The sequence below is a fragment of the Leptosomus discolor genome, chromosome 11 (genome assembly GCF_034619465.1).
Source record: "Leptosomus discolor isolate bLepDis1 chromosome 11, bLepDis1.hap2, whole genome shotgun sequence".
NCBI classification, from domain to species: domain Eukaryota; kingdom Metazoa; phylum Chordata; class Aves; order Leptosomiformes; family Leptosomidae; genus Leptosomus; species Leptosomus discolor.
Window position 1 is genome coordinate 22,257,470 of NC_141401.1, and position 15,935 is coordinate 22,273,404.

Genomic DNA, 15,935 nt, shown 5'->3' on the forward strand with positions numbered 1-15,935 from the left:
CCCCAGCATGTTTTCGGGTTATGTATACACTTCTTGGGCATCCACCATAACTCCTCTTTCTTGTATCAGAGGTGGGTTTTGTTCACAGGTTATACAGGAATGTAAGAGAGACAACAAATCTAAAGAAATCTCTAACTTCCAACATTTGATGATGTTCTTTCTTTTCTATTGTAACAGGACCACTTTTATTTTTTCAATTCTGACTGTATTGCCTACAGAAATACTACTGTGTTTTCACATTTAAAGTTTTTTGAAATGTAATGAAGTAAGCATCATAGGAATTACATAGTCAACAAAACTTTGTATTTCCAATGTAAAATAAGGTTTTGGAATGCTTTTTACAATTTATGATGATTTTAATTGTTTACATTTTTCTGTTGGAACGATTTTAACTGTCCATAATCTGGTTTTAATCAATTTAATGGTGCCTTTCAGACTTCATAAAAACAATGTCTGGTCTTGTAGCGTCTACTAAATTGAGTAGGGGCAATAAGTTATTTTATTACGGAGGGAGAAAGAAGAGGTGAGAGTCCCACCATGCAGATGGAAGATAACCTGCCTTTCTTGTATTAGAACGAACTGGTGACAGTTAGTTATTCTCCTGATGGATAGTATTTAGCAGTTGAAGGGTGGTGAGTTCTTAAACATCCTGAATGTGATAGCAGGAACATTTGGAGCTCCTCTAGATAAGCATACAGCATAGCTCTGCAGTTCATTCAAAACTTAATCCAGATAATGAAGGCAAAAACTCGTTCAGGAAGGGGATTTCTGTGCTGGGAGCTGCAAAGTTCTGTTTGCACAGCTTCTGTCACAATGAGACATCGTCTTGATAAGGGCTTCTGGGTGCTATAGAAGCACAGCAACAGGGGGAAAAAAAAAATCCCCACTAGTTATTTCTCACTCATCGTAGGAACAGATTTGTTTGGGGTTTATTTTTTTGTTTGTTCGTTGGTTGGTTGTTTTTCTTACCTAGGAAAAAAGTTGGTGTTGAGAAAACTTTTAAGGGAGCATTAAAGAGAGCATATAAGAAAATGCGAAACCTGAAACGGGTATTGAACTTTGTGCAGGAGGTAGGGTGTGTTGATATGTGTGCAACTGCAGAGGAACGTATGCTCTGCGTGTAACAGAATAATGGAAAGGGTCTGGGTTTGGTCCTATGAATGCTGCTGCAACAGTGTTTCAGGAATTTATAGGAGGGATACAGCACTGCATCGCTGAAATGTTTGTCCTATGCTGGCTGGCAAACTGTAACTCCATACACTTTTTTTAATTTAAGCTTGTTTTCATGTTACAACAGCTGGTGGTATTACTGCTGCATAGAGTATGTTAGATAACGTTCCTTTAAGGTGTTAGAAAAGAGGGTCTACATTTCACTGTGTATGTGTTTTAATCTACTGCAGGAGAGCATCCGTTGTATTTCGCAGGAACGGCAACAGTTAACTCAGCAGTTAAAAGATGAAACCCACCAGAAGGAACAATTAAAGCAGATAAAGAATGAAATGGAGAATGAAAGATGGCAACTGAACAAGACTGTTGAAAAGTTACAGGAGGAGGTATGAGTTCGCTCCAAAGAGGCTGCAGGAATCTGAGTGTGTAACAGACAGAAGTAAACTAGCTGCCAAATTGGAAAGATTTTTTTTTTCTTTTTTTTAAATGTGTAAAAGAAAGTGAAACGCAAACTTTACTGTTAGTGTCTTAAACCTAGAGACTATCAATAAAAGCTTTCATGGCTGGAGCAGTGTTTGGAACACTGCTCTTTCAAAATACTGCTGTAAAACGGTTCTGTTTTGTTTAAACAAGATCCCCGATTTGAGTTCAGTTCTAATGTATGCTACAGCAATATTTCAGAGTTTTACAGCTGATTCTCAAAATGCTACTGCTTTAGACTTCATTTTGCCGTCCGTACGTAAACTGTACTACTTAATATGGATATACTGAAGTGTGTGCAGTTCATTACAACAGTCACCTGGAAGAACTGCTGACAGACAAAGAGAATAGTCTTGCCACACATACTGGTAGAAAATAACCCTATTGTTTTGTGTTTTCACTGTTCTGCATAGAAATTCATTTGTTTGGGAACATGTTTGATGAATTTTCCATTTGAAAATACTGAGCTGAATAGCGAAGCTGGAGAAAAAACCTTTTGGTGTATTAAGCGTGATAGTATCTTTTGTAGCACTACCTTAGGAAAAAAATTTATATGTACTTTTTCCCCAGATGTCTGAAATAGTGGAGGTCTCAAGAACATCAACTCTGGAGCTTCAGAACCAGCTTGATGAATACAAGGAGAAAAATCGCAGGGAGCTTGCGGATGTGCAGAGACAATTAAAAGAAAAAAACCTTGAGGTAGAAAAGTCACGCCTGGCAACCATGAGAATGCAAGATGAGGTAATGACTCAGAAGTTCAGTGACAAATTCTAACCTTTGCCCTAGAATTCAGATCAGACAGTTTTCAAGACAATGAATGTTTGCTGTCATGTTTTGGTGTACTTCCTCATGAGAGACTGATCTCCATCAGCATGCTTTTGGGTTTCATTCTTCATGATGGTGATTAGCCTGTTACTTCTGCCAGGGAAATGGGGTTTCCTGTTTATGACAGATAAATGTAGTGTTAACAAATGAATGTATCTTGAGTGATATGACAAGGATTCCGTTGACGATCTGCTGCTTTTTTAATGCTTGCTACTGAAGGAATTGAGAGTGTGGAAATATCCTTAAACTAGGAAAAAAAAAACACCTCAGGAGTTACTTAGGAAAAAACCCAAACAAAACAAATCCCGTCTCCAAAGGAGTTGACATACATTCTGCTTTTCCTTCATATGAGCCAAGTTGCAGATTTAAATGACAAAGGTGTCTGTGCAACGAAGAATCAACCACAGTCTTGAAGCGTCTGCATCCTCGCATGTAAATTTTGCCATGAAGGCAATTCAGTCTTTTAAAGATCTGCGTATACTTGTTCTGCAATTGGAAAACCTATGAGAATACACTGGTCACAGGTGTTTTCTGTATGTAGAGTATTTTAATACTTTGATTTTTGCAGTTCAAAACTTCTCTTTCATTGCCCTCTCCCCTTAACAAATTTGTGTCCTCCTTCTGTATTCCATTTGGGGATGGAAAGCCTTTCTAAAGGGATGGAGACTTATAATGAAATGTGAAAGATAAAACTAGGATATTGAGAGCCTGGCTTTTAAGTTGATTATATAAGATTAGGCAGCTTAAATATAAGATAAGTATATGTGTATGCAAGTATGTATACACACCGTGTTTACAGTTACTATGAAAAGTACTTCTAGTGTTATCTATTACAACTACGAAACAAATACAAAGAAAAAATTTCAGAATAAAATAAACCTTCTTTGTCTGACAAAAAGATAATCCAAACAACTATATAAAGTACAAAATATTACTGGTTGTGGAATTCTGTATCTCCATGAGGCAATATTTAAAATCCTAGGGCTTTAAAAATGTAATACGGCAACTAGTTGCAAAAGAGGAAGCAAAATCTGCAAATAAAAAATAGGCAGGTTAACTAGCAGACTTTCTAGATACACTAAATATTCAGGACAATCAAAGGTCTTTGTTATCTCTTCCTCTTCTGTGTTTAACAAGTAGTACAAATAGGTAGTCCTTCAATTCAACATGAAAGATTCTGTGCCTGTCAAAATCCTCTTGGGTAGGTATTATAGTGCACAAAACATTCTTTTTGAGAGTCTTACGAAAAGCCAAGTATTGTCATGATCTCTTTAGCCTGGAGAAAACTGAGAGGGGATCTTTTCAACACTTATCAATACCTAAAGGGCAGGTGTCAAGAGGATGGGGCCAGGCTCTTCTCAGTGGTGCCCAGTGACAGGACAAGGGGCAACGGGAAGTTCCGCCTGAACATGAGGAGCAACTTTTTTACATTGAGGGTTGCAGAGCCCTGGAACAGGCTGCCCAGGGAGGCTGTGGAGTCTCCTTCTCTGGAGATACTCAAAACCTGCCTGGATGCAGCCCTGTGCAGCCTGCTGTAGGTGACCCTGCTGTAGCAGGGGGGTTGGACTAGGTGATCTCCAGAGGTCCCTTCCAACCCCTGCCATTCTGTGAGTCTGACAAATAACAAACCCCACTGCGTATGGTTGTCACTGCAAAACCTGTAGTGTGAAGCATCTCTTTAGAGCTGATATTTAATCCAAGTTTATTTTCTTGGTGCCATCTGGTGGATAAAACAAAAATTACTGTGAAAAGCATGTAACGATGCAATTCCTGTCATTCTTCCAGATCTGTCATGTTTGTGGTCAGTCCCGTTTACTGACATCACTTATTTATGGAAAGTACGGTATCAAGTGTATTCCCACAGTGTTATTGTTTCAGATGCGTCTTATGGAAGAAAACTTGAGAGACCACCAGAGAGCTCAGGATGAGGCAATAACAAAGACTCAGTTGCTAGAACAGACTGTGAAAGGCTTGGAGTATGAACTGGAAGCTAAAAACCACTTAAAAGATGATCGGACAAGACAAATCAAACTAATGGAGGTAAAAGACATTTTTAAGGATTGGTATCTTATCAGAATCTTACTAGATTAAAATAATTCTGGTATTTCCCATGGGTTCTACCTGGGAAGAAAGAAAATAACTTCAAGTTGTTGAAAATCCAGGTGCTTCTACTGCTGGAACTATTCTGCTATATTGTAAAGGGGATCCTTTAGCATATCTGTTGTAGCATGATGTGTTCTAAATGGCAATTGTTCTTTCATAATTTTAATTTTATTTTTAATTAATTTTCTCTAGAGTTTATCACGCAAAATTGTATTATTTTCATAGATAGGCCCGTCACTCAGATCTTCAAAAGTATTTAGAAGTGTTAGTTCTATTTAGTATCTAATATCAATTCATTTCAGGAGCCTAAGTGACATCATTATTCTAACTCTGTTGTTACAGGGTTATCTTCATAACTGTTCAGTTCAACTAAGCTGTCATATGACTTTCATAAACACTTTTATACCGTTAAACCTTAAAACAGTCTCTAGAAACATTGCAGAATTTCTCTTAGATGCTTGACATTAGTGGGAGTGATTAAAAAAGGAAATGAGTTTTCTATTTTATTTCTGTCAGACAAACAAATTCACTTTAAGGTCTTATCCACCTGCCATCTCTTTTTCTAGATTCTGTATGTGTTTTCAGAGGTAGTTGCAAGTGTAGTCTTTCAGACAGTTTGAGTCCTTGAAGTTTAAGGAAGAATGCTTGGTAGCAATCTGAAGAGGAAGGGAAAGTAGTGTGTTGAAATTACTTTTCTTTGTTCCGCTTAGGACAAGTTATCTCACCTGGAACTTGAGCTTGATGAAGAAAAGACTAATTCGGATTTGTTGTCTGAGAGGATCAGTAGATGCAGAGAACAGGTACTTAAACAAGTTTTCCAACTGTTGTATAATGATGAGAAAACAGTGTTGTTGGGATCACATTAGTGGTCAGTATTATGCAAGTTTTTGATTAGTTCACAGAAAGGAATATGGTGATGTGGCCATATTGGAATATCATGGCCTAGACAATGTTCTTTGCCTTAGTTTTACCTTCTGAAAGATGTGAAACAGATGCATAATTCATTACAGCATATCTACTCCTGTAGCTTTACATTTAGTACTATACCTCATTAGTAATTTCCTAAAAGTCCAGGAGACGATTTGCATTGAGCTGCAACCCGTTGTAATCTGTTCTGTTTTCATTTCTCTTTCTTTCTCCAGAACACAAAAATTGCTGACATTCTTTTGAACAGCTTTAATTTCAGAGGGAGAACAGAAAGTAAAATCTTAGTTTCTGTGTCTTTTCAATGAATTCGTATATTTCACTGAGACAGCTGGAGAGTTTTAAAGTGCGTGAGAGCTCAGCTTGCTGTCATGCCCCCTTGAAGCACCAGGGCACCATTGCTACTTGGTTGTGACTCGGGTTACTGACATCCCATTTGATTGCAATAGAGTCTTTTTGCTGTTATTCCATTGACATTGTGCAGACTCTGAGTCAGGGGGTGAAACAGAATGTAAAGGGCCCATAACAATGTGGGGTCATGCTACTGCTAAATCAGGAAGCCTTGAACGCTAGAGTGTATGCCTGGTTGTAAGCCTGGGATGAAAGAACCTTAGTCATAGCTGCACTGTGGATACTATAGGTACTGTAGTAAGGTAATTTGCTAGCTGAATGGAAACCTAAAGTACAGATGGGTGACCAAAATGTTACATAATGGGTGAAAGACGTATTTATTTTGAGGTCTGGAGTTTCTCATTTCACACGTGAGTTACAAAGGTTACTTTGTTTTGATTTTATGCCAGAATGACTAAGTATTTCAGGGTCTGCTAAGCATTTATAGTGACAGAAATTGTAATGGATTTGTTTTGGTGATATCTGTATTTCTGTAAATTTTTTTTTTTTTTAGTTATAAATCTGTTACTTTAATATACTGATAATGAACTATAATACTCAAACTTCTAATAAAAACTAATTGAAGCAACTGGTTCTATTGTACATAAAGCTAAATGTTTGAATAAACATTGGCAAGGCTAATAGTTCACATTTCATTTACCATGAAATGTTATCCTTTTTTTTAATTTAAATACCCTTCTGAATCTGGGAATGGCTGCATGAGATGCTGTTCTCATCTCCCCTGTCTTGTTCTCGAGGAGTACCACAACAAAGTGGAAACAGTGAAAAATATTGGGGGAAAGGTGGCTCATATCCTGTTAGGTTTTAACTGATAAGGTATTGGCAACTCTGGAAAGAGCAAAATGGTCAACCCACACACACAATAGAAAGCTGGAGTGCTTAGCTGCTCTTTTGAGTCTAAAGTGAGCAGGGACAGGGCGCATTTCAGTACGTGATTTATTTATTTTTTTGCTACAAACAAGTGAAATGAAGTACCTCTTGCCATTTTGTTTTTCTAAACATAATGGAAAAATACTTACACCTTCATCAATTCTTGTATTCTGTGAAAATGGAAACATGAGTCTATTGACTTCAGGGTTCTTTCCAGTAAGTGTGAAAAATGGGACTAATTAGTTTCTATGACAATTTTAGGATAAATACAGAAGGATAAAATTTCATTGTCTGAATCATTCACTTCCTTTTGGTAAGGCATTCCCAATGGGTAGCTACATACCTGCTCTTTAGCTGGCAGCAGATGTGGGAAGCGAACAAATGAAAATGTGGACATGAATGTTGCTTTTCAATTATGAAGGATCAAAGGGGTTTGTTTGGCTTTAGCTTGTTTGTTTGTTAAACATTGGGTTTTGGTCACATGCGTGAGAATTGTGTATTTAGTATATATATGTGTGTGTGCATATATATGCATAGGCACATATAGATATATATTTGAGTTTTCCCTGCTTAGGTATTAACAAGAAATGTAGGCTGTGAACCTAGTGTGGGATGGTAAACAATGGCGATCGCATCTAAAATAATATTAGAAATCAATTGCTTTCCCTAATAATGAATTCAACAGCTGCTGCTAATCCTAAAGCTGGCACAGAATGCTCTTATGTCTAACAAAGCTTTGTAAAATCTGATACTATTGCTTTTCCCAGTTCTTTGTTGTTAGCATTCTTCAAATCCAGCTGTGATAACAGTTTCCTTAAGCTGAAGAAATAGTTTATTCTGTTAACATAATTAGAATATATTAGATACAGGAAAGGTAGAATGTGAAGCACAAAGCTCCACATGGTACATACCTGGAGCCTATCGTAACTGGTGTGAAATAAGTGAAAAGTCAGAGCCCATTTTGGCAGAGAACTGCTTTTTTCTTTTGTGCGTGTTGATTTGTGTTTACTAATGAAAAGTACAAGGAGGTAAGTGAAAAGTTTCCACCTCCCCCAGCAAGAATTGAGTCCTGCTGCCCTTCTCTTTTTACAAGCTCTTGCATATATTTGCACATAGCTTTCTGATCCTAATCAGATATAGTACTTTTTCTCTCTCACACCGCTTTTCTGTGAGGTTGCTTTTACCTTGAGTTGTCCAACGACAGTAGCAGTCATCCTGGAAATATAATAATTGTCCTCTAAATAATTCCTTAATTTGAGATCTTGGTAAGGTTGCAGATATTTGTCGCAGCCTTTGAGCACAGTAAAACTTGGGAGTGGTCCATTAAGCAAGTTCTAGATACAACAAAAACCCTTTCTTTGGTTAACAGTTGCATTTTTAATTAGCCATTCATTTTACTACAGATTTTGCTTTATTTTTTCTGTGTCTGTCTTCATGGTTAAAGCAATTACAGTGGAAAAAAAAAAAATCCCTCACATTACAACTTTTTTATATATTTCATGAATAAATGTAGCTATTGTATACATGAGTTACTCTGATTTTTATATATAAAATAATATTTTACTATATAATGTATAAAACATTATTATTATTATTATTAGGCTTCTGTGTGACAATGAGAGCTTTTAGGAAATTACCCAGCTGTTGAGAACAGAGCCACATGCTAACATTTGTAGTCCAGTAACTGTTATGACCTTAGTTTTCAGGAATGACTTCTACTGTTCTGAAACATAACATATGCAACTGCATGCATTGCTACCATTGTTTGCATTCATATATTCATTTCAAAGCTACAGAAACAGTGTAAATTACTTCTTTTAAACACGTGATTAACTAAAGATATATCTTTTAATATCATAGTGTGGTAAAAAAAAAAGGCCTAAGGTAAAAATTCACATGCTGTATTTGTTTAACCTTCACAGTCTTAGGATTGCTTTTGGATTTGTTTTTATGCAAGAGCTCCCAATGGCTTTTGAGAGACCTTTTAGTGAGATAAATCTGTAACTTAGAGCTGCTTAACTGTGATGGTGCCCATTCCTGTGTAACTGTTGTAAAGCAGGGAAGAATGCTGTGGCCACTGACACCTTGGTCGGTCTTTTTGCAGGTACAGTAATTGGCACAGACGTTTTCTGGGTGTTCCCCAGGTGATACTCCTCATAGTAAACACCGTGCAGGGAACGGCACAAGTGCTGCGGTAACAACAGCTGTGCCTGCAAAGGTGTTTGAAAAGACTTGAGGGCAGACTGGGCAGGAACGAGAGGCAAGAAAAGTATTTGGCACCACAACTTTTTCCTTTAGCCCTGAAGTTTCAGTAGCAGCTGTTAAGCATTTTAGAGTTTCTCTGTGATCCTCAATTTTTTTTCCCATTTTTTTCCAGTCCAATAGTGAGATAAACAAACTGATTCTGTATTCTTATCTTGATTCTGTATTGATCAGGTAGTTTTTTAATACCTTGCATATGGAGAATATGCTTTCCTTTTGGTTATTGAATATGCAACTGAAATATTTAGGGAATCTGTAGCAAAAATTTTGTTTTAACAAAACCAAACCACCCCCTCCTCAGATTCAGAAGTCGGTGCTTTCCTGGTTTGACAGACATAAAATTAACTGGAGGAGGGGAGCAGTGTTCATATCCAGGATGCATCAGAGTCTGTGGAAAAAGAGGTTTTACTAGTCTCACAGACCTAGAAAACTTAGTTGTCTGTAGGGTGTCTCTCCACAGTTACAGGTTTGTGTTTAATAAAGTGAAACATTAAAGTAGACTGGTCAGCAGCTTAAAGGTCAGGTGCCATTTCAGAGCTTCAGACTTAAGTATGAAGAAAGCAACCGTGGAAGGTGTTTGAAGACTGATTTGATGTTCCCTGCCACATGATATGTGTCTCGTGCAACATTTTAGAGTTCAGTTGCCTGCTATGGAATACATCAACAATACCCAGTGTGGCTGGAAGATGCCTGGAACAAGCACTGGAAATAACATGGGCTTCCCAAAGTGGAAAATTTTGTTCAAGATTGTAATTGTAAACTTCAGATGAAGTCATGCGTATGGCTTGAGCTCTAAGGAAGAGCAAAGGTGTATGTACTTGATGTATATGTGTATGTACGTACATACACATGATATATAGATAAATGTAAACTAAATCTTTTATTAAAATTTCTGTCTTTTCTTTCTATAATAGATTGAACAAATGAGGTCAGAGCTACTTCAGGAAAGAGCTATAAAGCAAGATTTGGAGTGTGACAAAATTTCGTTGGAAAGACAGGTAATTATGGCAGGCATAGCATCACACTAGCAAGGTCATAGGCTGGGTATCTGCCTTTGTTAGGAAATTCAAATAAGTGTTTCAGGAATACAGTATTAGCTGGCACTGTGCCACCATAGTGTGGTGCTGGAAGGATGTGTTAGTAAGAATAGATTAAAAACCATGAGTATCTGATAATGACGAGAAAATATTATAATCTTGAATTAAGTCTTCTCTTAGTATTTTTTTCTTTCTGGAACCTCCCATTTTAGCTTGAAATTTGTCAGTTTATGTATTTCATATACTAAACACTCATACTATGTATACATCTATTTATATAATAGAAGACATTTTTGTTGTAGTGAGTGCAGACATCTCTTTACCACATGAATTCTGTCTACGTTTGAGGATCAAAGACATTAAAAATGAGAAATGTGACAGTTGATATGGTACACTTGTTTTAGAATAGAACCGAGATATCAATACAGAAACATTTAAAAAGCACATATAGAGAAAAGACTACAGAATAGCAAAGGCACTGTTACCCAGTTTAGCTGTAAATCCTTGGACCACTTTTGGAGGAGCTGTTCTTCAAAGTCTAACAGTACTTCAGGAATACTGTTAAAGGTAGATCATAATTTCAAGCAATTGTTATTTTAGTGGAATATTTTCTTCTGTAGGAGCAAACAAGTAAAAAAGATGGCTTGCCTCTGAAAGAAAAGGTACAGATTTGATGGAGAACTGCTAACTCTCTGTTGTCTAGGAAGGAAGACGACTCATGTTTCAGTATCTGTGATGGAAAATACATTAAGAATACTTTCTAAGTTTTTACAACATTTTATTCTGCAGCTCAGTGGTCTTTACAAGCAAGTTTTCTATCAGCATCCCTAGCTGAGGTCTAGAGGAAAGCTATCTTAGCAAGCGATAGTATTATTGACAGTCTCAAGGTTATAAAACAGATTGTAATGGGAATTTAGAGAACGTATTTATACCAGACACCTAATTTGGTGCCTTAAATTATGTGAAATTAATCTCATCTTAACTGTTTGAGAAAAAAGAATGCCACCTACTGGTATCCCGTGTGCATCCTTATACTGGCGTTCTGACATTTCTATCGTAGCTTTTTTAGTGTTTGAGATCCGAGATCATGGTTTGAAATTCTGTACCAAAGAGCTTTATTTTCTGTTCCTCATCTAACTCTTTTTTTTTTCTCTATCAACTTTATCATTAGGTCCCCATTGAAAACCTGAATTACTAAGCCTCGTAAAAATTAAAGTGTAAATCTGAGCAAAAAATCTGCTTTTACAAATCATGCAGCTTGCAAAGTTTTTCAGACTATTATGTAGTAGAGGGAGCATTGGGAAAGGGGGGAAAGAAACCCCAGCTTTGATAGAGTAAAGCGATATTGGATGCAAGTAATTTCTTTTTCTACTTGTTTTAGCCATACACCAGTGAGTTACAGGGGAAGAATACAGAATTTGACAAAAGAATTGTGTGGAGAGTAAGACAGATCCAGTGCTATTTCAAAAATTTTGGCATATTAAAAAATGCTGTTGGAAGTGGCGTACAACCATCTGAAGTTCAAGGGCCCATTTACGCCTAAAACTTTAACTCAAGCGTAACACTAAATTCTTTTTAATAAAACACAGTAATAGATTTATTTGTAGTAAACAGTAAAATCTCGCTCTCTTTTTCCATATTTACTGAATTAAAAATATACTGATCACCTTACGTTTGTCTGGAGAAATTTATTTGTGTTAAGGTGATAGTTGTTACTATGAGCCTGTGAGCATGTATGCAGTAATCCAGTGTGTTCCAACTGTAGAACAAAGACTTGAAGAGCCGAATCCTTCACCTGGAGGGTTCTTACCGATCCAGTAAAGAGGGACTTGTTGCTCAGATGGAAGCAAGAATCACAGAGCTAGAAGAACGACTTGAAAATGAAGAGAGGTAACACTAGTTATGTTAAGATCCAGACATGCATGTTTATGTTTGTTAATATGGCCTCTTGCTAATATTAAGTCTCTAATACAATTAACTTGATTTTTTTTTTTTTGTCACAAGCACCGAATTGAAATGGTCACTGTTTCACACAAGTATTGCAAATTTACTTGTTGACGGAAAGCACACTGGAGGTTGCCTTACAAATTTAAAACTGGGCACAGTGCTAACATGGTTCCATACCTCATGTTTTTAATCAACGTCTAATATCAGTAACAGGCTTATAAATATTAACTATGGTTTAACACTTCCATTTTCATGTTGACTTCATTGTTTAATCTTGGAGGAATGTTTTGGCGTTCTTTTCTAAATGTTGCTTTGGAGACAGAAGAAATTCCTCTAAGTGGTTCATACTTTTGAACAGATTTCTTAGTGTGTTGCATGGAATCAGTAAATCAAAGCAGAGGCCATTATTATTTATTTAATTCTTAGAAGATTGCTAAGGAATTATGTCAGCAGGATTGGAAGAATTTCAGTTCCTTTTTTTTTACAAGCCTGTCTTTTGGTTGTTTTATTTTTTTCTAGGGATAGAGCTAATTTCCAACTAAGTAACCGCAGACTTGAGAGAAAAGTGAAGGAGTTAATGTTGCAAGTAGATGATGAACATCTCTCACTGACTGATCAAAAGGACCAGGTAGAGGAAAAGACTAATATGCAAATATCTGATATTATTCCTACTAGCATAAATTATATATAAAAGATAGAAGAATATAGGCAGATACTGATTGTGATGTTGTTTATGAACTCCCATTTAGTGAGAATTGCAGCTCCCATTGTCGTCATGTTCTTTTGTCTAGTACTAAATTGTTATTCATGTCTAAAATTATGAGAAGGAAGCACTTAGTAGAAGCAATGCCGTAACTATTTTAAGTAATGAAGCCAGTAACAGACATTATATGATCCTATAAATACATACACCAACGTATAAATGGATATGCCAACATATGATCCTATAAATACATACACCAACAAAAAATATATTCTGTTTTGCCACCATAAAATTTTGTTTAGAGAAAGAAGCTGTTTATTGTTAAACATAGGCTATAAGTATTAAGCATACATTGATATTCTAATGGCAATGTGCTCTACCATTGCTGTGGTCTTTGCTGATTCCTTGCTTGAAGCATGGTTTGTTTCAATACATGAGTCAAATAGTTAATATTCTGCTTATATCATAGAATAGCTTGCATTGGAAGGGACCCCCAAAGGCCATCTAGTCCAGCCTCCCCTGCAGTGGGCAGGGACACCTTTAGCTAGATCAGGTTGCTAAATTAATAGTATATTTTAAATTGCAGGCATCTGTTAAGGGAACAATCTTTTAAAATCCTCTGGATTTTTAAAACGTATTTTATAGTATCTGTCCAGTAAAGCTGCTTAACTTAGACACACAAATAGCTCCAGTCTTCCCTTATTGATAACTGTCTCTTGCTATCACATAATACTCTCTTACTCTACCAAAGCTATGTTTGCTTGTTGCTGGTTTTCTACTTAAAAAGTTGTATCCCATCACTTGTCTCAAAGTCTAATGCTGACTTTTGAATATTTCTGAAGCATAGGATTACAGTGTCGCTACACTGGCAAAGTTGTGTCTTTATTCTCCCTCTCATAGATGCTGGAAGAATAAAATTCCTTTATTAAAATAGTCCTCTAATCAGCTGACATGTAAATATTTCAGTTGAGTTTGCGTTTGAAAGCAATGAAACGTCAAGTTGAAGAAGCTGAAGAAGAAATAGACAGACTGGAAAGTGCTAAAAAGAAACTCCAGAGAGAACTAGAAGAGCAAGTAGACGTGAACGAACAATTGCAAGGACAGCTTAACGCTGCAAAGAAGGAATTAAGGTAGGATGACTTGTCAGACCTTACAATTATGTATCACACCACCAACCACTCACAAGGTTGATCTCTTGCTCCTTTAGTCCATAAACTGAGGGCTTCCTCTAACCAACAAGTTTGTCATAAGCAGACTAAGTTTAAGAGGCAGACCTGTGAAACTCTTCTCATTTCTTTTCTCTACAAGTGTTCTCCAACTCTTTCCAGGGTCCTGTAGGTGCCCAAACCTTCTTCCCAAGGTCTGCCTGCTGAGTAGAGTCATTGAGGCAGGGAATAAAGAATGGAAAAAGGTGGTGGGACTCAACACTTACCATTTGTAGTAATACAACTTTCCTGCTAATGACTGAGAGGTACAGCTATTCTGTGTTCGTTTTGCTCAGCCATCTTTGAACAGCTCGGTGTGCAAAGTGTACAGTTTCACCTTGCTGTGACTGCAGTTAGAGGTGCTTGAAAACATGATCGATAGATCTTCGTTCTCTTGCATGTTTCTTTCATGTAACCTGTAGTCTATGATAAACTACAGCTATTGGTCCTTTAAAAATGTAAATCCTACCTGTCAATGTTTTAAACTTTGCATAAGTGTTCGTCATGTAGATGTGCAGTTTTAATAGCAAAGACTCATGTACTTTTTTTTAGTAGGCTGAAGAAGTCACCAAGTAAAGTGTTGGCTGATTCTGATGATGATGACGATGATGATTTCAGCACGGATGGTGATAGTGTCTGTGAAGAATCTTCAGGAAATAACTTTTTGAAAGATGATGACACAAAAATCTAAATAAGTATTGAATCTGTGATTCCGTGAAAGTACTGGAAGAATAACATAAATTATCAAGAAACTGGATATTCTAGAAGCCAAATGACATAAAGGGATTTAAGAGTTGGGAATATAATGTTTCCATCCATACTGTGCCATTTTCTTATTTAGATCTCCACTGCTTATTATAAAAAACAGGATTGCGTTATAAAACATGGATATATATCTATATCTATATATATAACTGCGACTGAAAACGTGGGGATAATGTTTCACATTGGAAATGTGATTTTGCTAAAATGCTGTTTAAGTAAAAAGCCATTTGAAAATAATTAAAAATTAGTTTGTAGTTATTAAAAGATTTTCCCTAAAATTAAGGAAACTGGAGATTATTTAATAATTGTAAGTAGGGGGAAATGATGTATAAAATGTAAATATTTTAAACCTGATCTTTTAATCAACTACTTTAGTACTGTTTTGTAAAGCTTCAAATATTATATAAATCAGTTTCATTTCTAAAGTACTTAAATTTATACTGAATGCTATATTTGAGTTTTAACTCAGCAACACAAATGAAAGTGAATACATTTTGTGCCTTACAGAGCAGATTCACAGTTCATGAGCCAGGAAGTACATTCCCATTTTAAAACCAGTGCAAGTTTTATTGTACGTATTCTGTACATTGGAGATCAATGCTCCGCAGGGTTAACACGTTGGCATGATGAGCGAGGCTTGCCTACAGCTTTCCTGTAAACTTTTGTTTGGGCAGCTCTGTGTTCTTAGTAGGGAAGGGTGAGAATGAGGTCAGTTACTACTTGGCATCTTTTATTTCCTGAAGTGGACTCCATACTGCCAGGGGCAGAACATTGTAGGCCTGCTGATTTGAGGGCATCAGGCCAGGCTTATCTTAAAGTCCCTAAGGAGTCCCACTTGTTTGAGGACAATTACTTGTGGTCTTTGAATTCAGTAAATGCTTAAATGTGTTTGTTAATTGATCCCAACATTTTATGCACCTGGCAAGAAGGTGCCCCAAGGAAACACAAAGCATGTAACCTGATTTTTCTTTCAAAGCTGTTCTTGAGCATCCATTTGTGATATATTGCAGTGTATGGTCAAATATGCAGATATATATTAGTATTTCATTTTACAGAATTATCTGCATTTTGGGTGATCCATCTGTCCCAACAAACTCTGCGGGACATCTAAAAGAAAAAAAAAAAGCATTGCATATACTATTTTAAAAGCGTTTTTCATTTTATTGCTAAAAATATTTTTTGCTATTTATATTACACCAGACTGGTTTTGCCTCTTTGCAAATCTAGAATTCTAAG

The 15,935-nt window shown here is 36.5% G+C and overlaps 1 protein-coding gene across 2 annotated transcripts in view; it reads left to right on the forward strand.

Annotated features, from left to right (window-relative positions):
• Window positions 1-14,625, forward strand: part of CGNL1 (cingulin like 1) — a 44,437-nt gene extending 29,812 nt beyond the window's left edge. For both annotated transcript variants that reach the window (XM_086471652.1, XM_086471653.1), the window contains exons 10-18: window positions 1,401-1,553; window positions 2,218-2,388; window positions 4,351-4,512; window positions 5,286-5,375; window positions 9,957-10,040; window positions 11,845-11,969; window positions 12,546-12,654; window positions 13,696-13,859; window positions 14,487-14,625. In XM_086471652.1, the coding sequence (XP_086327778.1) occupies window positions 1,401-1,553; window positions 2,218-2,388; window positions 4,351-4,512; window positions 5,286-5,375; window positions 9,957-10,040; window positions 11,845-11,969; window positions 12,546-12,654; window positions 13,696-13,859; window positions 14,487-14,625 (1,197 nt within the window). The remainder of the gene's footprint in view (window positions 1-1,400; window positions 1,554-2,217; window positions 2,389-4,350; window positions 4,513-5,285; window positions 5,376-9,956; window positions 10,041-11,844; window positions 11,970-12,545; window positions 12,655-13,695; window positions 13,860-14,486) is intronic.
• The last annotated feature ends 1,310 nt before the right edge of the window (window positions 14,626-15,935 follow it).